At 38.5% G+C, this 20,641-nt stretch overlaps 1 protein-coding gene across 9 annotated transcripts in view; it reads right to left on the minus strand.

Moving 5' to 3' along the window:
• The window catches only part of Mbtd1 (mbt domain containing 1), a 59,144-nt gene that overhangs the window by 8,612 nt on the left and 29,891 nt on the right, over nt 1-20,641 (minus strand). For all 9 annotated transcript variants that reach the window (XM_041664257.1, XM_041664253.1, XM_041664254.1 and 6 more), the window contains 10 exons: nt 16,421-16,538; nt 12,316-12,450; nt 11,729-11,817; nt 11,025-11,259; nt 9,757-9,812; nt 8,784-8,888; nt 7,254-7,401; nt 5,565-5,647; nt 4,652-4,886; nt 4,146-4,223 (listed from right to left, as the gene is read on the minus strand). In XM_041664257.1, the coding sequence (XP_041520191.1) occupies nt 4,146-4,223; nt 4,652-4,886; nt 5,565-5,647; nt 7,254-7,401; nt 8,784-8,888; nt 9,757-9,812; nt 11,025-11,259; nt 11,729-11,817; nt 12,316-12,450; nt 16,421-16,538 (1,282 nt within the window). The remainder of the gene's footprint in view (nt 1-4,145; nt 4,224-4,651; nt 4,887-5,564; nt 5,648-7,253; nt 7,402-8,783; nt 8,889-9,756; nt 9,813-11,024; nt 11,260-11,728; nt 11,818-12,315; nt 12,451-16,420; nt 16,539-20,641) is intronic.

The following is a 20,641-nucleotide window of genomic DNA, read 5'->3' on the forward strand; positions in this document are numbered from 1 at the left end:
ACACCAGGCAAAACCACCAAGTCCTACACACAGTACCTCCTGAAAACAGAGATTTAAGCTGCTTCAGATTACTATGGCTTGAGAAAAAGTTCTTTGAGTCTGAACAGCTTATAAGACTCTCCTGGTAAAACTGCACTCTTATTTTCCAAAGGGCTAGTTAACAACTGTCCCTATGTAACACACTTATAGCACAAACCTGGCTCACTGCTCACCATGCCAGACAATGAAGACAATCAACTATCCTGGTGGACAATAAAGACTACCACAACCACTTTAGTACAGAAGACAACCGAGCTTCAAGAAACAACAGAATCAGAACACAACAATCCACCAGTGAACTAAAGACAGACACCAGGTTCTGAAGCTCATCTGCTATGGGTAAGTCTGCCTGCAGTGAATAACCTTGATTTTCATTTTTATTTACATGTATGTGTGTGTCAGTATGCACATACATGTAGGTGCTATCACAGGCAAGAGGCTGTTGCCTCTTGCTAAAGTTCCAGACAGTAACGAACCAACCAATGTGGGTGGTCAATTCTAACTTGGGTTGGGTCCTCCTCCAGAGCAGCAAGTGCTCTTTCCAGCTCCCAGACAAATTAAGATTTTTTTCCCCCCAAGACACAGTTTCTCTGTGTAGCCTTGGTTCTCCAGGAACTTGCTCTATAGATTAGGCTGTTCTCAAATTTATCTGCTTGCCTCTGCTGGGATTAAAGTGCTGGGATTAAAGACGTGTGCCATCACTGCTCAGCAACAACTTGGTTTTGTCTTCTAGCACTGACATAAGCATGTGCCACGTTGCTTTTTATGTAAGTTCAGGGAACCAAATTATGGCCTTCATGATTGTGTTGTAAGTATGTTACAACTGAACTAGCCATGCAGTACCACTCTGCATCCCAATCCGCCTTTGGGACAGGGTATCATTCTGTAATTTATGTTGACTTAGAACTCACTATGCAATCCATGCTGGCCTTGAATTTGCAGCAATCCTCCTATCTCCCCCGCCCCCAATGAAATTATGAGCCTAAGATACCACATCTAGCCTTGGGAAAAATATTTCTAATAAAAGTTTGCATAATAGGGGAAAAATAACAATTCTGCCAGCAATGGTGGTTAGTGTCTTTAATTGAAGCATGCATTCTGGAGGCAGAGACAGGTGGTTCTCTGAATTCCTGGCTATGCTGGTTTACAGAGTAAGTTCTAGGACAGTCAGGGATATACAGAGAAACTCTGGCTCAAACTATCCCCTCAAAAAAATTCCTACGGAATAGGAAATAAATAGCACTTTTATAAAATGATTGCTTACTATATTTCTTCAATTCCAACATTCAAAAAGCATTTTTCTAAGATTTTGGCAATAAAACCATACTCACTTGATGATACACTTATTATCTTTACTTGGTCCACTTACTGCAACATTTGTATTTTGCTTCAGAAAACACTCCAGAGTTTGCAGAGTGTTACATAGTTACATTCCACAATATTTACTTATATTTTTCTGAAATGGGAAAAAATTCTCAATTCCAAAACAAAGCATATCTGATTCCAAGGGTTTCTAGTAAGGAATCATCATTTATTTTACTTTCTATATCTAATAATTGTAAGGCACTAGTCATGATATCATAGTATTAAGAACAAAATGTCAGAGCTAAGGGGTATGTTCCATCTATAGCTAAAGTTACTCTCTAGTTCAGAAACCTGGGAATGTTAAATAGCACCAAAATTTGGGTAACTAATATTCTTACTTTGTCAATTCACTCATTTCAAAGATTTAAACACTTAAGCCAGAAACAAACCTTGCAACGATAAAAAAGAGGCAAGAAAACTGCACATAATGCTCATTAGTTAGTAAAAAGGATTGTTTCCCTTAAAAAAAAAGGATTTAATATATATTTACATGCACCTGAGTGTGTATATATGTACATACACACATGTATGTATATATATACTCCATGTGTGACCTCTGATTCAGAAAAGAACCCGGATCCCTTGGAATTCGAGTTATAAGCATTGTAACTTATATGTTAGGTCCTGGGAAACGAACCTGGTCATCTGCAAGGGCACCAAGTGGTGCTAATGACTGAGCCACCTCTCTAGCTCCCTTTCTGTTTTTGAAGTCAGTCTTATTCTATAGCCCAGGCTGGCCTGAAACTTGTGGCAATCCTTTCTGCCTCAGCTTCCTGAGGGCTGGGATTACAAGTATGAGTCACCATACCCAGCAAGTTTTAAAAAAGGCTTTCCATAAGCCATTGAGAATACACACATACACACACACACGTATATGTAGAATTACACCCATATACATCACCTATTTATGTGTATGTGTATTCTTCCTGCCTCCTTAAGACAGGCTCTCACGAAGCCTAGGTAGGCCTTGAACTTGCTATGGAACCGAGAATGACCATGAACTCCTGCCTCTGCTTGTTGAGTGTTGTCTCCATGCCAGGCTAAAACCAGTTAACTTCAGCATCTTAAAATCTTCTGAAATCTTTCTCAAATTCTTGTCCAACAAAATGATAAGACAGTTTAAACGAGTCTGTTAAATTCACTTTACAGAAAACTAAAATTCTAGGTCTAAGGGAGGTTCTGCCCATAGAGGAAAGGGCAAATGATAAGCCTGCTTTACAATGATGTCATGCAAGTTATCACTAGTTGAGGGTAGACAATGATTTTGTGTTTTTGCTTTTTTTCTTCGAGACAGAATTAACCTGTAGCTTTGAAGCCTGTCCTGAAACTCAGTTTGTAGACCAGGCTGGCCTTGAACTCTCCTGAGTGCTGGAATTAAAGATGTGTGCTACCAATGTCTGACATAGTGTTTTATGATGGGAGGAAACTTCATTTTCTTTTTTTTAAAAAAATATTTATTAATTATGTATGCAATGTTCTGTCTCTGTGTATGCCTACAGGCCAGAAGAGGGCACCAGACCTCATTACAGATGGTTGTGAGTCATGTGGTTGCTGGGAATTGAACTCAGGACCTATGGAAGAGGAGACAATGCTCTTAACTGCTGAGCCATCTTTCCAGCCCCTTCATTTTCTTTTTTGAGACAGGGTTTCTCTGCAAAGGGTTGGCTATCCTGGAACTTGCTCTCCTCCCGCGTGCTGGGATTAAAGGAGTGCGTCACCACCACCCGACTTGGAAACTTGCTTTTCAAAGCACCAGCATAGTAATTAGGTTTGTCACTTTAAAAAAGTTATAAATAACTGTTAATCAGGAAGAACAGAGAATATCTGGTTAATCTGTAGGCACATTTTACTATAAAAAGTATCTTAAACATTTTTTTAAAATTTTAGAATAAGATATTCTATAACAAGCTTCATGAACAGAACTCACGCCTTTCTATGGTAGTTGAAAAACATTTTATGTTATTGTGGCTAATAATGACAACCACAATTTATTGTAAGAAAAATACATTACAGGAAGCATTTAAAAACTGATTTTGTTAGCTAGATTACTTAGATGATTTCCTCCTTATTTTGATGTGTGTCTGTGACATGTGATATACCCATGTATGAGGGAGTCTGTTCTTCCTGGGGAGGCTTATCACTTTGCACCTCAGTGTTTTTTTTCCAGACAGGATTTATTTGTTTAGATTTGGTTGTCCTGGAACCAGCTCTATAGTCCAGGCTAGCCTCAAACTCAAAAGAGATCGGCCTGGTTCTGCCTGAGTGCTAGGAAAAGAGGCGTGTGCCACCACCTCAGGTTCCCACCTCTGCATTGTACCCACCGAGCTGTCTCCCCAGCCCTTCAATGCTGATTTCTCAGGATTATCATTTGATACAGAGCGTACACTGTAGGAATGATGGCTATTATAAGCATCAAGCAGTATTTTTTTTCTTCATTAAAAAACGTTTAAAGAGTGATTAACCTTGAGTAGGTCTATAATCATTTCAAGAAGCATTCTCAGGCTCTGTTCGTTCTTTATCTGTGTGCTTTAAACACACAGATAAAGAGTATCATTTCTCCTGTCAATTAAAAGTGTTTCTTAGTATCAAAAAGGTTTGCCTTTTATGTTATACTGCACCTTTAAGCATAATACATAATGAACAAGCATCAGTTCTCACAGGGATGTAATTTTCTGTGCAAAAATACTGAGACCTCAATTGTTTAACAATTAGAAAACATATACAAACACATCGCGACCCACTTTTCTTATGTCCTTTGTATTGCTGCGACTTAGCCTTTTTCTTCTGTTTTGAAGAAGCTGACTGGCTTTCTCTTGATGCTGAAAAATTAAAGGGAAGAATTGGTAATGGAGAAAGGCTTACAATTTTAGACACAAATTGGATGAATTATCTTTATGAAGTACACACTGCTTTTAGGGGATACATTTGTCTAACGAAATCATTCCCCGCACTACTCAACAACATTTACAAATGATATATTTTTAATCTGTAATGTTCAACTTGACAATAGTGTAGTTTAACTTGGTGATTTGGGGTTTTCTCTATTTACTATATAACTAATACCAGCTTCATATTGCCATGACATTCACGGTCTAATTCTGTGATATTGTGGAGTAACTTACCTGGCAACTCATCAGACATTGATATATTCTTGTCCTTTGAACTACAAGATGATTTACATGAGAGAGCTCTCTGTAGAATTAGCTGGTTTTTGTAAAAAGACATGTTTTCTGTATTAGCAACTTACACTGTGATGCTGGAGGCTGTAGTTGATATCCAGTTAACTGACACCACCCTACAGGATAGAGGTCAGGGGACTCACAGTCTACCCACTGATCATACTCTTCTTCCCATCCATCAAAATGTATCCTCAAGAGACGATGAATAATTCGAGTAACTGTAGCTACACATATTAAACGTGGCTCCATGAGATCTACAGCTTCTAATTTCATTCCTACACGAAATCCGTGATTTGGAACGTCCTGACATAGAGAAACAAAGTGTGAACACTACTGCTCAGGAAAGTGCAGTCGGCTACCACCCAGGACAGCAAATGATACATCTAAGATCCTTTCCTAAAGCTCACAGCAATTCTTTAGTTATGTCACCACATTGCAACAGGGACACATTTAACAACTAGTCAGGAAAAGTACTCATTTTCATTTCCCTCTGGTTAAAGATCAAATAGTTCAGGGCTGACAAAAATGGCTCAGTGTGCAAAGTGCAAGTCTGGTAACCGGACTTGAACCCAGAACCCACGTAAAGGTTTGCTCTACATCTACATGTAAGTCTTGGTACAAAGAACCCCCTACGCTAATTAAAAAAAAGTTTATAAACATGCCTTTTTCCCCAAAGAAAATACTTATATAATGTTTTGTTAATTTCATTAAGAAATTCTTTTTCTTTCTTTTCTTTTTCTTTTTCATTGACACAGGGTTTCTCTGTGTAGGTTTGGAGCCTGTCCTGGAACTCTCTCTGTAGACCAAGCTGGCCTCAAACTCACAGAGAGCCCCCTGCTTCTTCCTCCCGAGTTCTGGGATTAAGGATGTGTGCCACCACTGCCTGGCTTTCATTAAGAAACTCTAATATAAGGCAAAGAACTTTGGCTCACGGATTCCTTCCATTCTTATGTCATAATCAATGCCACAGTTGAAATTTACCTTATTAAATAGTTTTACTGGTGCTGCAATGGAGCCGGTTTCCCTGAGGTAGTCAAACCATTTAAAAGGAAGCTTTGTGTAACCTAAAAAACACAACTGGTTTAGGTTAACAGTTCATTTAAAATTAGCATCCGCTAAAAATGTAGATAATAACTTAGTACATGAAATCTCAGAATTTAGGTGATATGATAATTTCTTTTTATTCTGTTTTAAAAATTCTATTTTTGAGATTGCAGTCCCAAATAGCTCAGGCTAGCTTCAAACATGTTATGTAGTAGAAGGCTAACCTTATACTCCTTGCTTCTCGATTTCCAAATATGGGATTGAGGGTTTGTACACTTCACTTAGTGATACAAAGAACTACCTCATGCTGTAAGATTACTGAGCATACTGGCTCCATACTATGAGTTGTCCTCCTTTGCAGACACATGTGTATACTTCCTTACCCTCATGCAGAAATGATTCTTTTTTCTTTACTACAAGGACAGACTTTGGTGGCATTGGAGATCTAGTCCAGGGCCTCAGCATACTGGACAAGGTACTCCTACCACCAAGAGCTACAACCGTTCCCTGCAATACTAGGCTTTACAACAGTCTAACATTTCACACTCTGAATTATTTCTTTTTTGTGAAGGAAATTAAACTGTCTGAGATAATGTCAGCAAGTTTTTGCCTTAACACCATGTAGAGAAAAAAGCCAAAGGTCCTGAAGCTAGAAAGTCACTGGTTAAATGAGAGCTACTACTCTCTTCTAAGATAAGATAGCTTGGTGTGGTCATTCACACCTTTAATTCCAGCATTCTGGAGGCAGAGGCAGGAGAATGTCTGTGGTTTATATAGTGAGTTCTAGACCAGCTAAGAATACAGGGACCATGTCCCAACAACACAAAAATAGAAGCCATGTAACAAATCTAAAGAGAGCACCTTCATTTCTGTGAAGGCTGAGTATTCATTTAAAAAGTGCTCATGTGGGAGCTGGAGAGATGGCTGAGCAGGTCAGACCAGGGCTGCTCTCCCAGAAGACTAGGCTCAGTTCCCAGCACCTGCTGGTCCTGTCTGTAACTACAGTTCCAGGGGATCTGATGCCCTCTTTTTTCCTCCTCAGGTACCTGGCACACAGCACCCAAGTGATGCACAGACATACATACAGGCAAAATACCTATATATATAGATTAATAAAAAATATTCTAAAAAAGCCTATAGTACTGTAACAGATTAAGATTGCTATGTTAGAGGGTTTGTAAATATCGATACACATTGTAACATGAGCAGGTTCAGAAGAAACTAACACTGTAATTTATTAAAATGAGCTAAAATACAAAGTTTGTGCTTTATTTTAATTAACGTATTAACCTTGAGCAGGGTCTTGTGTAGTCCTGGCTAGTCTGGACTCACTATATAAATTCACTATATACATAAACTATATAAATGTGGAGCAGGCAGGTCTCCAACTCGTGGGTGATCCTCCTGTCTTTGCTCCCAAGTGCTGGGATTTCAGACATGTACCACCACACATAACTTCAGAGTATCCCAAAGCTCTTGCTTGTTTTAAGTCTATCTATACACACCCATATATATTGTGTATAAGTACAAACACAAAAAGAAAATTAGGTCTGTGTTAAATGTAAGCAGGAACCACACAGAAACAAAGCAAGACAAAAAATGAGTGTTTATACCGGGATGAAGTACCTCTGGGTGGAGTCAGTTCTATCATATTAATTTCACAGAAACCCACAGGGAAAATAGAAGGAGAGGTTGCATGGTAACAGAACCAGTCAGATCCATCTGCTGCTTCTGAGCCATCGATCCCAATCATCAGGAACCCATCAGCCAGCACCTTTGAAATCAAGAGAATCCCAAGTACTTAAACATGAAAACTACTATTACAAAAAAAAAAAAAGGTATTTTAAATATTCTGAAAGGAAGAAAAATCTATTACTAAATACCACTTTCTTACTGGATATTAAATAGATATAAATAATAAGAAACTGATTGTTAATGTGTATCAGATATAAAAACCATACAGAAGGTATTTCAGAAAAGCAAGTTTACCACAGAGATGATTTCAATGTCTTTGACTAATAACGAATTGGAATACTCTTTTCATAATTAGACCATCTAGTGTCCAGTGTGTGAAATGATGATTACCAAGTCTAATGAGCAGAGTTCAATCCCCAGGACCCAAATGGTGGGAGAAGAGATTCAACTTCCTCAAGTTGCCACATGGTGGGAGAAGAGATTCAACTTCCTCAAGTTGCCTCTGATCTCTACAAATCTTTCCCCGCACATCTCTCTCTCTCTCTCTCTCTCTCTCTCTCTCTCTCTCTCTCTCTCTCTCTCACACACACACACACACACACACACACACACACACACACGACAAAGCTAGGCAATAGTGGCAAATGCCTTTAATTCTAGCACTCTGGAGGCAGATCTCTGTGACTTCCAGGCTAGCCTGGTCTTCAGAGTGAGCACCAGGATAGCTAACGCTACAGAGGGGCCCTATCTTGAAAAACAACATCATCTTCCCACCCCCAAGCCAAACAAAACCCAACCCAAACCAACAATAATACTGTCCACAAACACCATCTAGTGTTAAGTGTCATGTTTTCAGTCCTAACATGATAAAGCTTTCCTTCTCTTCTGACTTTGTATAGAGAATACCCTTGCTAAACCTCTACCTTCTTCAAACTGCCTTCTTTTACCATGCTCTTCTACAACACTAAGGCTGCTTGGGCCCAACAAAGGGTCCTCTTAACTCCACTTTATGCCTCAGACTGCTATTAATAAATAGCACACCTGCCTCCTGACACCAGAACTTGAATGTGAGATGCTCTCACTCCAACTTCTCAAGCCTGGACTAATTATAGAGTTGTAGCAACTCATCTAGCTCCTCCCAAATTGAAAAAAAGGATTTCATTCATTCATTCTACAGTGTTCTGCCTGCATGTATTCCTGCATGCCAGAAGAGGGCATTAGAAATGGTTGTTATCCACCATGTGGTTGCTGGGAATTGAACTCAGGACCTCTGCAAGAGCAGCCAGTGCACTTTTTAAAAAACACATCGAACTTCTTTATCTTGCTCAATTATCACAAGAACATCTTGCCCAAACACATCATGTTTTAGTAACTTTCTTCCCAGACATACATAGGTTCCCTTCTGTTTTTAAACCAGGTTCTTCTGATTAAACTTCTCCAATTTAGAATATATTCTCTTACCTTTCTAATGGTTGCAACACATATTGTCGAAAGATTTAATGGGTCTATAGCCTCCAATTTCATTCCTTCTTTGAACCATTCTCCACTCTGGTCTACTTCTTTTACCTGGAGAAGGCATATACATTATGCATGTCTTTTAGAATTATTTATTCAGTGTGTGCGTATGTGTGCAGGTGCTACTGAGCATGTGTAGGTCAGAGAACTTTTTGGGAGTCAGTTCTTCCTTCCCACCCTGTTGAGGTCTCCTGCACTGTGTACTGCAGGCTGTATGAGCTGTAAGCTTCCAGACAATTCTCCTATCTGCACTTCTCATTTTGATGTAGGAGTGTTTGGATTACACATGCGCTCCCTGGCAACTGCACCAGGCTTTTCACAAATGTTCAGAGCATCAGGATGTGCAGTGGTACCCAAACCTGCTAAGGTATCTTTTCCTGGTCCATAACCCACCCGTACCCTCCCTCCCCCACAGGGTCTTTCTCTGTAGCACAGGCTGGCCTAAAAAAACTTGTGGTAATCCTTTTCTTTCAGCCTCCGAAATGTTTCTATTTTAATAATGAAAATATTTCTGGCCAGGTAAAGGTGGCGCATGAATTTAATAGCAGTACTCGGGAGGCAGGGGCAGATGGCTAAAGGCCAGCCTGGTCTACAAAGTGAGTTCCAGGCAACCAGGTATAGAAACCCTGTCTTGAAACACACACACACACACACACACACACACACACACACACACCAAAACAAACAAACAAAAAAACAAACCACCAATCCTATCCACTTAATGTTATAACGCCCTTTATTTAGGTAATAGAAAGAACTCATACATGTACACATAATTTAGGAATGAGTATAATAATGATTTGTGACATCTAAGGATTATAGATTTTAGTGAGCATATGTGATACCCACAACTTTAGGAAAAACTCCACAACCCTCTTTCAACCTAATTTACATGAGGGCTCTTATAGGAACTTCTTACCTTAGCAAATAAATGTGGTGGTGTATCAAAATGTCCATCCTGTTTCTTTGTAATATCTACAAGGAAAAGTTACATACTAATCTGTCAGCATTTGTGAGATCAAAAAAAAACAAAAAAAAAAAACCTTCCTTGAAGGGTTCGAACTTACAAGGTATATAATACTCTAAAACACAGCAAAAAACAAAAACATGTCTTCTACATTTATGATGGTGAATAATATTAATTATATCCTGCACAGCCTGCACCCGTCAGTAGGCCTTTCTAGAAGAATGTTTTTGTGTGTTTAGTCAGGTCTAGTTAAACTTAAACTTGCCATCTAGACGATAAGTAAGTGTAAAGGAGATCCCTTTTCATCTTTCAAATGTCTGGATAATTAGACAATTTTGAGGAAAAAAAGAGATTTTAAAAGAATTTATTTTGGTGCTAGAAATCAAACCCTCATGTATGAAAAGTAGATCATTTTAAATAGGGAGGAAGAGAAAGGAACACATGGAATTATACCGGGGACCAACTTCAACAAAAATACCTCTTGCCAGGTTAGAAGCGTGGGAATTTAGGAATATAGGTGTGGGGATTTAGGGATATAGTAAAGAATATGAAGACGCGAATGAAAATAGAATGGAGAAACGCAGAATAGTATCAGGAAAAAATTCCAATGAGTACTGAAATTTTCCCACATTTCATTTCCAATTTCTTTAAATACTCTCGACCCCAAAAGGTAAAAGTAAGACAAAAAAATTTGCATTATCATGATACAAGGAAATGAACAGACGAATTGAAGGTTGTAGGCTACAACCATTCTGCTGCTGGAACAAAACAAGTCACCCAAGACCAAAACATTCTGGAGGTAAACCACTCCCTGGGTGGAATCCAAAGTTATCTCCTTAAGGGAACTGGAACTTAGTTGGATCCATAGACTTTTGTTTGAAACATATCTATATATTTCTCTATTCCTGAAATACAAGGTCTGGCTATTAGCTATCCTGTTGACAATAATCTAGGGAAAACTCTCTGATCTACATCTATGTGGGGCCTTTGTGAAGTAGAAGCACTATAACCTTGAAAAAACTAGAGCTAAGTTCCAACTCTCTGACCTTTGGTCAACAAGAAAATAGGTTCCCATTTTCGGGCCCCCACAGAATCAGTATTCTAATTACAGGAGAGTCAAACTAAAATGCTTTCTTTGATCTATTCTTATAGAGAGAAACAACCAAGTAGTTTATTCAACCTCACTGATAAACTTTTAAATTTTTGTGACAGTTGCTTACCAGATCTTTTGAATCGATGGCCTATGCTTCGAGACCATCCGATATGGTGGATTAAGGGGCTGTGCATGTGGCACCAGAAGTCATCCGTTCGATCTTCACTCTCTTCATACACTAACCTTAATCTTCCTCCAATTACACTTTCCACCACTGCTACTCTTGTTCGACATAAATGCCTCTTGTCGACTACTTCTACTCTCATGCAAGGCTTGAAAGGGTACTGCATACTCTCTGAAACCTTCAAACAAAAGCAGAAAGATCCTGTATGAAACTCACAACAAAGGTCTACAAGTAGTTTCAATATTGCCCTGTCAATACTGTATGTATTTATGTATTTGCTTTGTCTTTTTTTTTTTTTTTTTGGACACAGTACCTATCTGTAAGTAGCCCTGGCTGTCTTTAACCCTGCTAGTAGTGGAAGCTGACCTTGAACTCAAGAGATCCACTAGTCTCTACCTCCCAAGTGCAGTGATTAAATAAGTGCACCCACCATGCCCTGGCTCTCATTGTTTTGGGGACTAGAGTTTCACTTTGTAGTCTAGAAGTTAAGTTTACACGGTTGGCCATCTTTCTGCCTTAATCTCCTGAGTACTAAGATTACAGGTATGAGTCACCCTTTCTGAACATATATTTTGATATTTAACAGATCAGAAATTGTAATTCCTTAAAAACCCCTCTAAGTAATTCTTTTAGGATTCTATTTTTACCTTTTGTGAGAAATCGGGAGGAAGCGTTTTGGCACCAGTGAGTCTCTTTACTAGAAAAGCTTTCCAGTTTGTGTATTTGTGCTGAACAGCTAAAAGAAAAAAAATAACTAGTCAGCAAAGAGGATTTCACAAAATAATTAAAACAAAACAAAACAAGGTTAACAAGTTTCTCTGGAAGTCATGACTATGAAATAAAGTACTGAAAAGTAGCAAGAATGGAGAAAATAAGTATGTCTTCCTAACATAAAAATATTTTAATTACTGTATCACATTAGGATATTATATTTAAGATTTAAGAAAGCACTAAGATATATACATACACTGAAAATGACCAAGGAGCTGCAGAGTTGGCCCAGTGGTTTAGAGAACTTGTTGCTACTCTTATGGGGTACTGGAGTTTGATTCCTAGTACCTACAAAACGGCTTACAACTGTCTAGAACTACAGCTCGGGGGGGAGGCTCTACTTCCCTCTGTGGGGTCAGGCATGCATGCACGTATATGTACTTGCAAGCAAAATACTCATACCTATAAAATAGTGAATATGAAGTTTAAAATAAAATAATAAAATGACAGGGAGGCTACTCACTTCTAGGAGGAACGAGAGGTTTTCCACTGGCTGCACACCAACCAACTGGATGAATATCAGACCCACATATATTGCACCAGAAGTCCAGAGAAGAATCATTTTCAAATCCTTCATATCTCAAAAGGGCATTATAACCTAAAACCAACAAACTGATCATTACATAGTAAGATAATAAATTAAAATGATTCAACCCCTAGGGTGATGGCTGTCAAACTCTGCCTTCCCTCTGTAGCAGAACCACTTGCTGTTATTTATAAGCAGAGGGTAGTCCCTTCCAGGGACTCCTGCCCATGCCAGGGGTTAGGATTTAGACATGGGGTGGTGTGGACAACCTACACTTATAAGTCCCGGGGCAATAATGAATCTGTTGGACTATGATCCAACTTTGAGAATCCCTTGTTAATACAAAGACAATTTTTCAGTGCATGGCCTTTCCCTTTCTATTTCAATTAATATAATTTCTCAACTCTCAGAAGGGGGAACACCTTAGCGAAAACAAGGTGTGATAGTTTCATGAGAGCGTGCAGTTTTCTTTTTCTTTTGAGACAGAATCTCATGTAGATGAAGCTGGACCAAATGGACTATATATACAGCTGGAGACAACCTTCTGCTCCTCCCTCCATCTACCAAGTGCTAGAATGTTAAGTGTGATCAGTAAGTCTGAAACAGTTCTTAAAGTTTTGTTTTTGGGATGTGTATGTGTGTACATGCATGTGCAGGTCAAAGGACAATCTTAGGTGTTGGTCCTTCCCTTCCGCCCCGTTTGAGATAGGGTCTTTGGCTGTCTGCCACAGTAAACCAAGCTAGCTGGGCCATAAGTTGGGCCAGCCAGCGTTGGGCAAGAATTTCCAAGTAAAATTTAAGTTTTTTTTTTAAAGGCTTTTAAACCCACAAAAAAACAGGAGCCAAGTGTAGCTTTGTGGTAACAAGTTTTCTGATAGGCTCTGTTTGCAAGGGAGGTGCAGTAAAAACCGTGTGGCTTCTTAAAAAAAAAAAAAAAAAAGCGGCAGCTTCCTGGATTGCTAGCACAAAAGGCTGGAGGATTTAAATGGGTTCTGTGAGCAAATTGCTACATAGACTTGCTGTGTGCCTAAAAATGGGGCAATGTACGTGGCTCTCAGAGGCAGCAAACATGCTTCTGCCATGTTGGACTGGACAGAGCAAACAGGCATAGCAGTGTTGTCTTTAGCCATGCCCACTTAGCATTAAAAAAAGGGGGGGCCTTCTGACAAAAAATAATTACAGATATGAAATAAGTACAGATTCAGATAAAAAAGACCTCTAAATGGGCCACAGTGATGGGGTAAATGTACATAGGCTTGGGACAGAGAAGAAAAAGAGTAAAGAGACAGTGAATGTAATAGAAAAGAGTACAGAAGTCACAGGCTAAAGGAGTAAAGATAATAAAATATTAAACTTGTAGAAAAAGTAATAGAATAGGAAAAATAAGCCATGTAAAGATGGAAAATACAGAGTCTGTTATGTATATTATTGTGTCTTTGAATTTTTTGACTGTGAAAGAGTTAAGTACAGAGAGACATTTCATTGTACGAGCTGCTAAGCTAAACCAGCACAGATATTTTTAAGGTATTCTGATTCCAAAATTTGGGTGTAAAGATTTGTTACTTTGGAAAAAAGGTTCTTCTTTTGTTTCCACAGAACATGAGAACCTATGGATTTCTTCCAGACTAATGTGGTTTGATGGACCAAGACCCCCTTGAAAGTTCACCATGAACACTCCCAAAAATTACTTCGCCCAATAAAAAGCAGGAAGCAGTTTGGAAAGAACTACACCTATATTCCCAAATATTGCCTATAAATGTTTATATACATTTAAAGGGGAATATGCTATAGAGATTTGCATTGGTATGGATCTTGTTTTACTGATACAAATTTAAGGTCAATTTTATTATATTGTGTATATGTATTTCTGATCTTGATTGAGGTACTGTGTTTGAACAGCTCATTTAAAAATGTAATGTACAGTTAAGAAATATAATAGTCATTCAGTCAACAACATAACATCTAGTCATGTTAAGTTTTCTAGATATATAGAGATATATTTCAGTTAGACAGATATTCTTCAATTCTTTCAGAGACCTTCAGAATATGGCATTTAAAATGTTTGAATAACTTAGGTCTTCTCATGACATGAAAGACATCTGCTCCTGGCATCACCAATCTTCTTCAAGAGGATGACAGGCATCAAAGAAGCTCCTTATGGTGTTTGTTAGCCGTTTGGGCTAGAAACTGCTCCTGCTTCGTGGGAGGGAAAGTCTGCTGGAAACTATGGGCCCGTAGGCCAAAGATGGATGCCCCAATGTTACAGAAGAACTTTGCGTGACTGCTCAGGTAGCCAGATTATTTCTGTCAATTCTAGTTTTGGAAGTTGCTTACAATGCACTTTCTGTTATCTTAGGTAACATATCCTTCTGGAGTCTTTTATGGAGTCGAAGAATAGTTACAATTATAGTTTTTTTTTTAGTTATGATAAAAGATAAAGTAGATATAAATATTGTTAACTATAACTCTTGCTTGATAACTGTTTTGCTATATGTAATTTTACTATGTTAAAGTTAAAACCTCCTTTTAATTTAAATAAAAAAGGAAATGGTGTAAGAGGGCCTTCTATATATATGTGTTGCTTTTATTGGTTAATGAATAAAGAAACTGGCTTGGCTTGATAGGGCAGAGTAGAGTCAGGTGGGGAAAACTAGACTGAATGCTGGAAGAAAGAAGGCAGAGTCAGGGGGAAGACATGTAGCCCAATCAGAGACAGATGCTGAACTTTACCCAGTAAGCCACAGCCTTATAGCAATACACAGATTAATGGAGATGAGTTAGTTTAGGATATGAGTTAGCCAGAAACGTGCTTAAGCTATTGCCCAAACAATATTGCAAATAGTATGGTTTCTGTGTGATTACTTTGGGGCTGAGTAGCTGAAAACAAAGAAGCAGCCTACTATAACAAAGATATATGAAGTAAACAGAAAAAAACCCAACAAAACCCAGAAATATAAAACCAGAACTAGTAATTAGGAATAGTAAACGTAATTAGATAGTAAATATGCCCCTTTGAACTACTTATATCATGTGACTCAAACATCTGGGACAAAAGCTGTGATGGAGCATTTAAAGAATGATTATGTAGGAAGTTGTCTCAAGGAAAAGACATGGAATTGAAGAAAACAGAGCCTGGGACTCTTGCTTGTCAGTGATTAAATGCAAACATAAAACAAACAAAAAAACCCAACAAACTTTGATTGAGAAAAACCAGCTTCATGTTAACAGACCATTTATGTTGGGGAAGCAATAAAAAAAAAATCTGTTCAACACTTCATAGTGAAGTTGCAAACTATGGCTCCCTTAAAGGATAAAGAGGCTATTGGTGATGCGTGAAGAGGAAAGTGTAATTAAAATTATTTTTTGTGGGTAGGGATGTAGCTTATCGGGAGAGGTCTTGCCCAGCAGCACACAAGGCCTTGGATTCTCTCACCCCTCCAGGACACTTTGTCTTTTTCTGAAACAAGGTCTTTCTGTTATATAGGCCTGGCTGATCTGCAACATGCTACATAGACCAGGTTGGCTCTAACTCAGAGATCCACCTGCCTCTGCCTCCTAAGAGCTGGGATTAAAGGTGTGGCGCCACCACATCTGGCAGCAAGCCACACCACATCTGGCACCAAGGCCACTTTTAGGTAACTCTAGGGGAGGTGTATAGTAAAGCAATACTCAGAATGTTATAGGGAGACAAGCTGGAGATAAAGTCCATATAGCTGGCCTGGCCTACTGCTTGATTTTTTTTTTTTTAAATGGCTAGAAAGAACTAAAGGAACAATATTTCCTTCAGATAAAGATGTGATAGCTTTATGAGACTCAAATTTCATGAATAAAATTCTACAGTTAAATCCATTTGTTTATATGTTGCTATAGTTGTTCACTGTTAAAATGGGGGAGATAGGGTAGTGTAATAGACTGCAAACCCCACAAATCCAAGAATACTTATTGTTTGGCTAGTTGTAAAAGAATTTAAACTTAAAGAAAATTTTTTACAGAAGTTTTTGTCACTGGCATTTTCTAGTAAATCATCATGTATGCTTTTCACCTGCTAATTTTATAATTCCAGCAATCCAGAAGACTTTGGTAGGTAGACTGCAGTCTGTATTGGGAACTTCTATTCTTACATTTTCTGAGATATCACCCCAGCAGGTCCCCATAGGTGCCTGTCATACAAAAATTATTAAATTATTATTTTATAATATAAGAACGAAACATCATTCAAAATTAAATATCATCAGTAATGGAATATTCAAATAAAATGTCATTTTAATTCATTCATATTTTCTTGAAGTACAGTTTCTACTCCTTGATAAAAAGAATTGTATATGGAGACATCCAGAGTCAGGATCAGATTCAAGACAGAAGACAGAATGTGCATCCATCAGATCCACGTTGACTTTGAAATTCAAGACCAAACATGACATTTAAGTAATTTTTATTCTAAAACCTGAATGATAAACATGGCCTACATCCTATATCAAGATGACTTGAGGAAATTCGGTGTTTTTAATGTGTAACCCTTAACTTTTAAAGATCTTGCCCAAGAGTAGGAAAAAAAATTTCCAATTAAAAGGTTTCAACATGATCCACAGAAATAAAACAGGTATTTCAAATATAAGCTAAATCCACAGAATGTAAATACAGTCTATTAAGACGGACAGGAAAAAGCACTGGGAAAGTCATTAAAAGGGGGAGCTGAAGAGATTTAGGAAATGAGGCCTGCAATAAATTGTTAAATAACTTATTTCAAATTTTCTCATGCAACAATTACTATGAAAACAAAACTTCCAATGTTAGAGCTGCTGATCACTGGCATCCATACTACTGATTAAGATGGCAACTGAGAAAACTACCTGAAAGTATAACAATCACATTCCCCAAAAGGTAATGTTCTCATTTCTATGACTCCCTAAACTGCAAGGCAATATACAATTACTTGGACTTTATGCAATAGTAAATTAAATCAAGTACATGAATTTATAATTATTAGTGCTAGTAATTCTAGTCTCTGTGGCCCTGGATAATCAGGTTTCCATGAAATGTAGAACACTGGACATAAATAAAAGGATAAGGTGAGGGTCTAGAAGGCCTGGTAATGTGAATAAATCAGGTGAAAACAAAACAGCTTCAAAATTAAAAGATAAGCAAGCATAGAATGAACTAGCAAGTATGGACATTGGGAAAATGTATTCCATGGAAGGAGTGCCCCTTTATAGTTTGATATAACCCAGAACAGAGTCAGTCTGAAGTAGTATTTCACTCCTGCCCTCTAAACAGTTTATAGAAACACAACATCAAATAATGGCGAGCTAAGATCGAGAAACCAAAGACAGAATCAATTAATGGCTAACTCTTTGGGTAGCAGCAACAAATAGACCTTATTAACTTAGAGACACACCCAATCTCAATTATTTGTGATTATGGGGAAGGAACACATATATATCTTCCCAAGAGGGAAGGGGAAAAACAAAACTACCTCCTCCCGTTTTGACACAGGGTTTTGCTACGTAGTTCAGGCTGGCCTGGAATTTGCCATGTATACCACACTGGCCTCAAATTTGCAATGATCCTGCCGCAGTACCCCTCCCTCCCAAGTGCTAGGGTTATAGGTGTGTGTGCCACCATGCCTGGTTTTCCTTTGTAAACAGGAAGATTGGACCCTTCAGGTTCTGCTACCTCCCCTACATCATTCAAGACTGTAGGGCCATCCCTATTGCCAGCAGATATAATCAGAAAAGGAGAGGCCAGAAGGAAGACAAGTAACACAAACTAAGCTAACATAAATTAATACAAAGACCATATATTATTCATTTCTTGTAAAGCTTAGCATCAGAGAAGATAGGTGCAGGTAAATGCATGCATAAAGCTGCATTAAACCCAAGTAGGGTAGCTACTCTTTGTTTGACTGCCAAATCTGTGAATTCAGTTTTTATTGAGAAGAGCCATGGATATATACTGACAAGCTATATACAAGGTTAGGTGGGCACATGCTAAATGAAATTTGCATACAGGACTCCTTTCTGAGCTAGACTTGACAAACTATTTGCTGGTCTTTTTTTTTTTTTAAGTTTCAGTATTATCTTTGGAGAAAATACTTTTTAGTGCCATTTATTAAAGAAAAGGAGTGTCAATATTTACTCAAACAAACAAACAAAAAAGGTAATGCTCACTTGAGTGGGAGATCTTTGGTTTGATGCCTATAGTCTGGATTGGTATAGGAGAAAGTAGCAGAAAGTGACATTTGTTCTTGCCTGTAAGGTTGTGGTTCTGCTAGGCCCTCTTAAACCAATCCATATGGTTCACTCTATGAAAAAAAATGAAGGAATAAACATCAACAAGATAGAGCACTACAGTTCTAACAGAGTATGTGCTCAATGTGTTGAAATGATAGTGATTTCATAGATATATCTGCCCTTTTTAAAAAAATGAATATCGTTTTAAGTGTGGAAGACGGAATGACCCAGGGCTTGACAGCCATCTTCATCCAAGTCATCTGTCTTCTCTTGCTGGCAGGAGGGATACCTTTGAAGTCTGGATTGGTATAGCATGAACTAGCAGAACCATCATTTACAGGTAACAACAAATTTACCTTCCAGACTCAGGATGCGAGGTCTACCTCAGGCTCCTCCCAAACAAGGAAGATCTGCTCCACCACTTCCTGCTCCAGGGCCACTCGTGAGAGCTATCTGGGAGCGACTCTCCTTCCCTGCAAAGTAAGCTGTCATCAGGTCCTGTAGAGATGGCCAAATCCAAATGCTGAGGGGGTCCCCAACACAAATGTATTATAACCTTCACCTACCTATCTGAAAGAAAATAACCTGGCAGGAAGTCTTACATCCTTCACTCTCAGAACATTCCCAGATAGTTCAATAGCCCAGATGCCTGGTATTCATACGCTAAGAGGGCACACATGATGCACACAGAAATAAAGATCTCCTTCTACAGCACTGCTAACCTCAAACTTTGGATAACCACAACCAACTTTTAAAGAGTGTAAAGGGGCAGAGGTGAGACCTGAAGTTGCAGGTAGGAAACCAAGAAAGAATTTATCACCATGATAAAGCAAAATCCACCATTACTATACCTCAGAACACGACTGCTAAAGTGTTCCTATTAGAGAAAGATGAAATAATATTTTGTCAAAAAAGACAAGGGAAGAAGCCAGGCACAGTGCTGCATGTCTGTAATCGCAGCACTTGGGAGGCTGAGGCAGGAACTGAAAGCTAGCTTGGGATACACAGCAAGGACCTATATCTCAATTTCTGCCTTGACCCAACAAAACACAAAACAAAACAAAAAAAACCTTCCAACCTATTCTCTCCAGAAAGTGTACTCACCTTTCGATCTGATACCAGAATCTATTAGGGAGTGGGGTGGGGGTGATGATAGCATAGAGATGGGGAGAGCAAGGAAAATACAAAAGAAAAATGGAATGTTTGAGAGCACTTGAGAAAAATGCTACAGATGTGTTAAAAAAAGTAAAAGTCACTAATTTGAAGGCTTTTTTGGGAGGGAGGTTAGACAAGGCCTTACTCTGTAGCCCAGGCTGTCCTAGAACGCACAATGTAGACCAAACTAGCCTCATACACGCTGTGATCCTCCTGCCTCAGCTTCCCAAAGGAAGCCTTCTATGTAAATACAGGTATGCAGCTACTTGATGACAGGTAAAATATGCAAAACATACTTTGATCATTAGAAGATACCAAAAGAAAAACAAAATCCACTCTGGGAGAGAGTCCGAAGTTAAGACATTCATTTAGATTTAGGTTTCCTTTTAAATTAGGTTTTCCTGAAATACCTATTGCAGGTGGGTTTCATAATGGGGGCTCGCTCCCTGCCTTTGTAGAGAGAATGCATTGCGTATTAGTGTTAGGGTGGGTGGAGGAACAAGTATAAGAAACCAACTCAAGTTTTCCTTTCTTAAAGATTTATTTTATGCATAGAACACTCTATCTGCATATATGCCTTTATGCCAGAAAAGGTCATCAGATCTCACTATAGGTGGTTGTGAACCACTATATGATTGCTGGATATTTAACTCAAGATCTCCGCAAGAGCAGCCAGTGCTCTTAACCATAGAGGCATCTCTAGTCCCAAGTTTTTTTTACGTTAGAAATAAATTTTTTAATCTAAGATGACACATGGAGGTTCTATCTTTAACTATAAAGGAGATGAGTTATAGTATCCATTTTGCAGAGTCCTCTTTCTGTAGGTCGAGGACAGCGGGGAAACACCCTAAAAGGTAATTTTAATAACATTCCTAATA

Source organism: Microtus oregoni, unplaced genomic scaffold, assembly GCF_018167655.1.
Source record: "Microtus oregoni isolate MIOR12 unplaced genomic scaffold, Mior012 000015F_ref0000493, whole genome shotgun sequence".
Lineage (NCBI taxonomy): Eukaryota > Metazoa > Chordata > Mammalia > Rodentia > Cricetidae > Microtus > Microtus oregoni.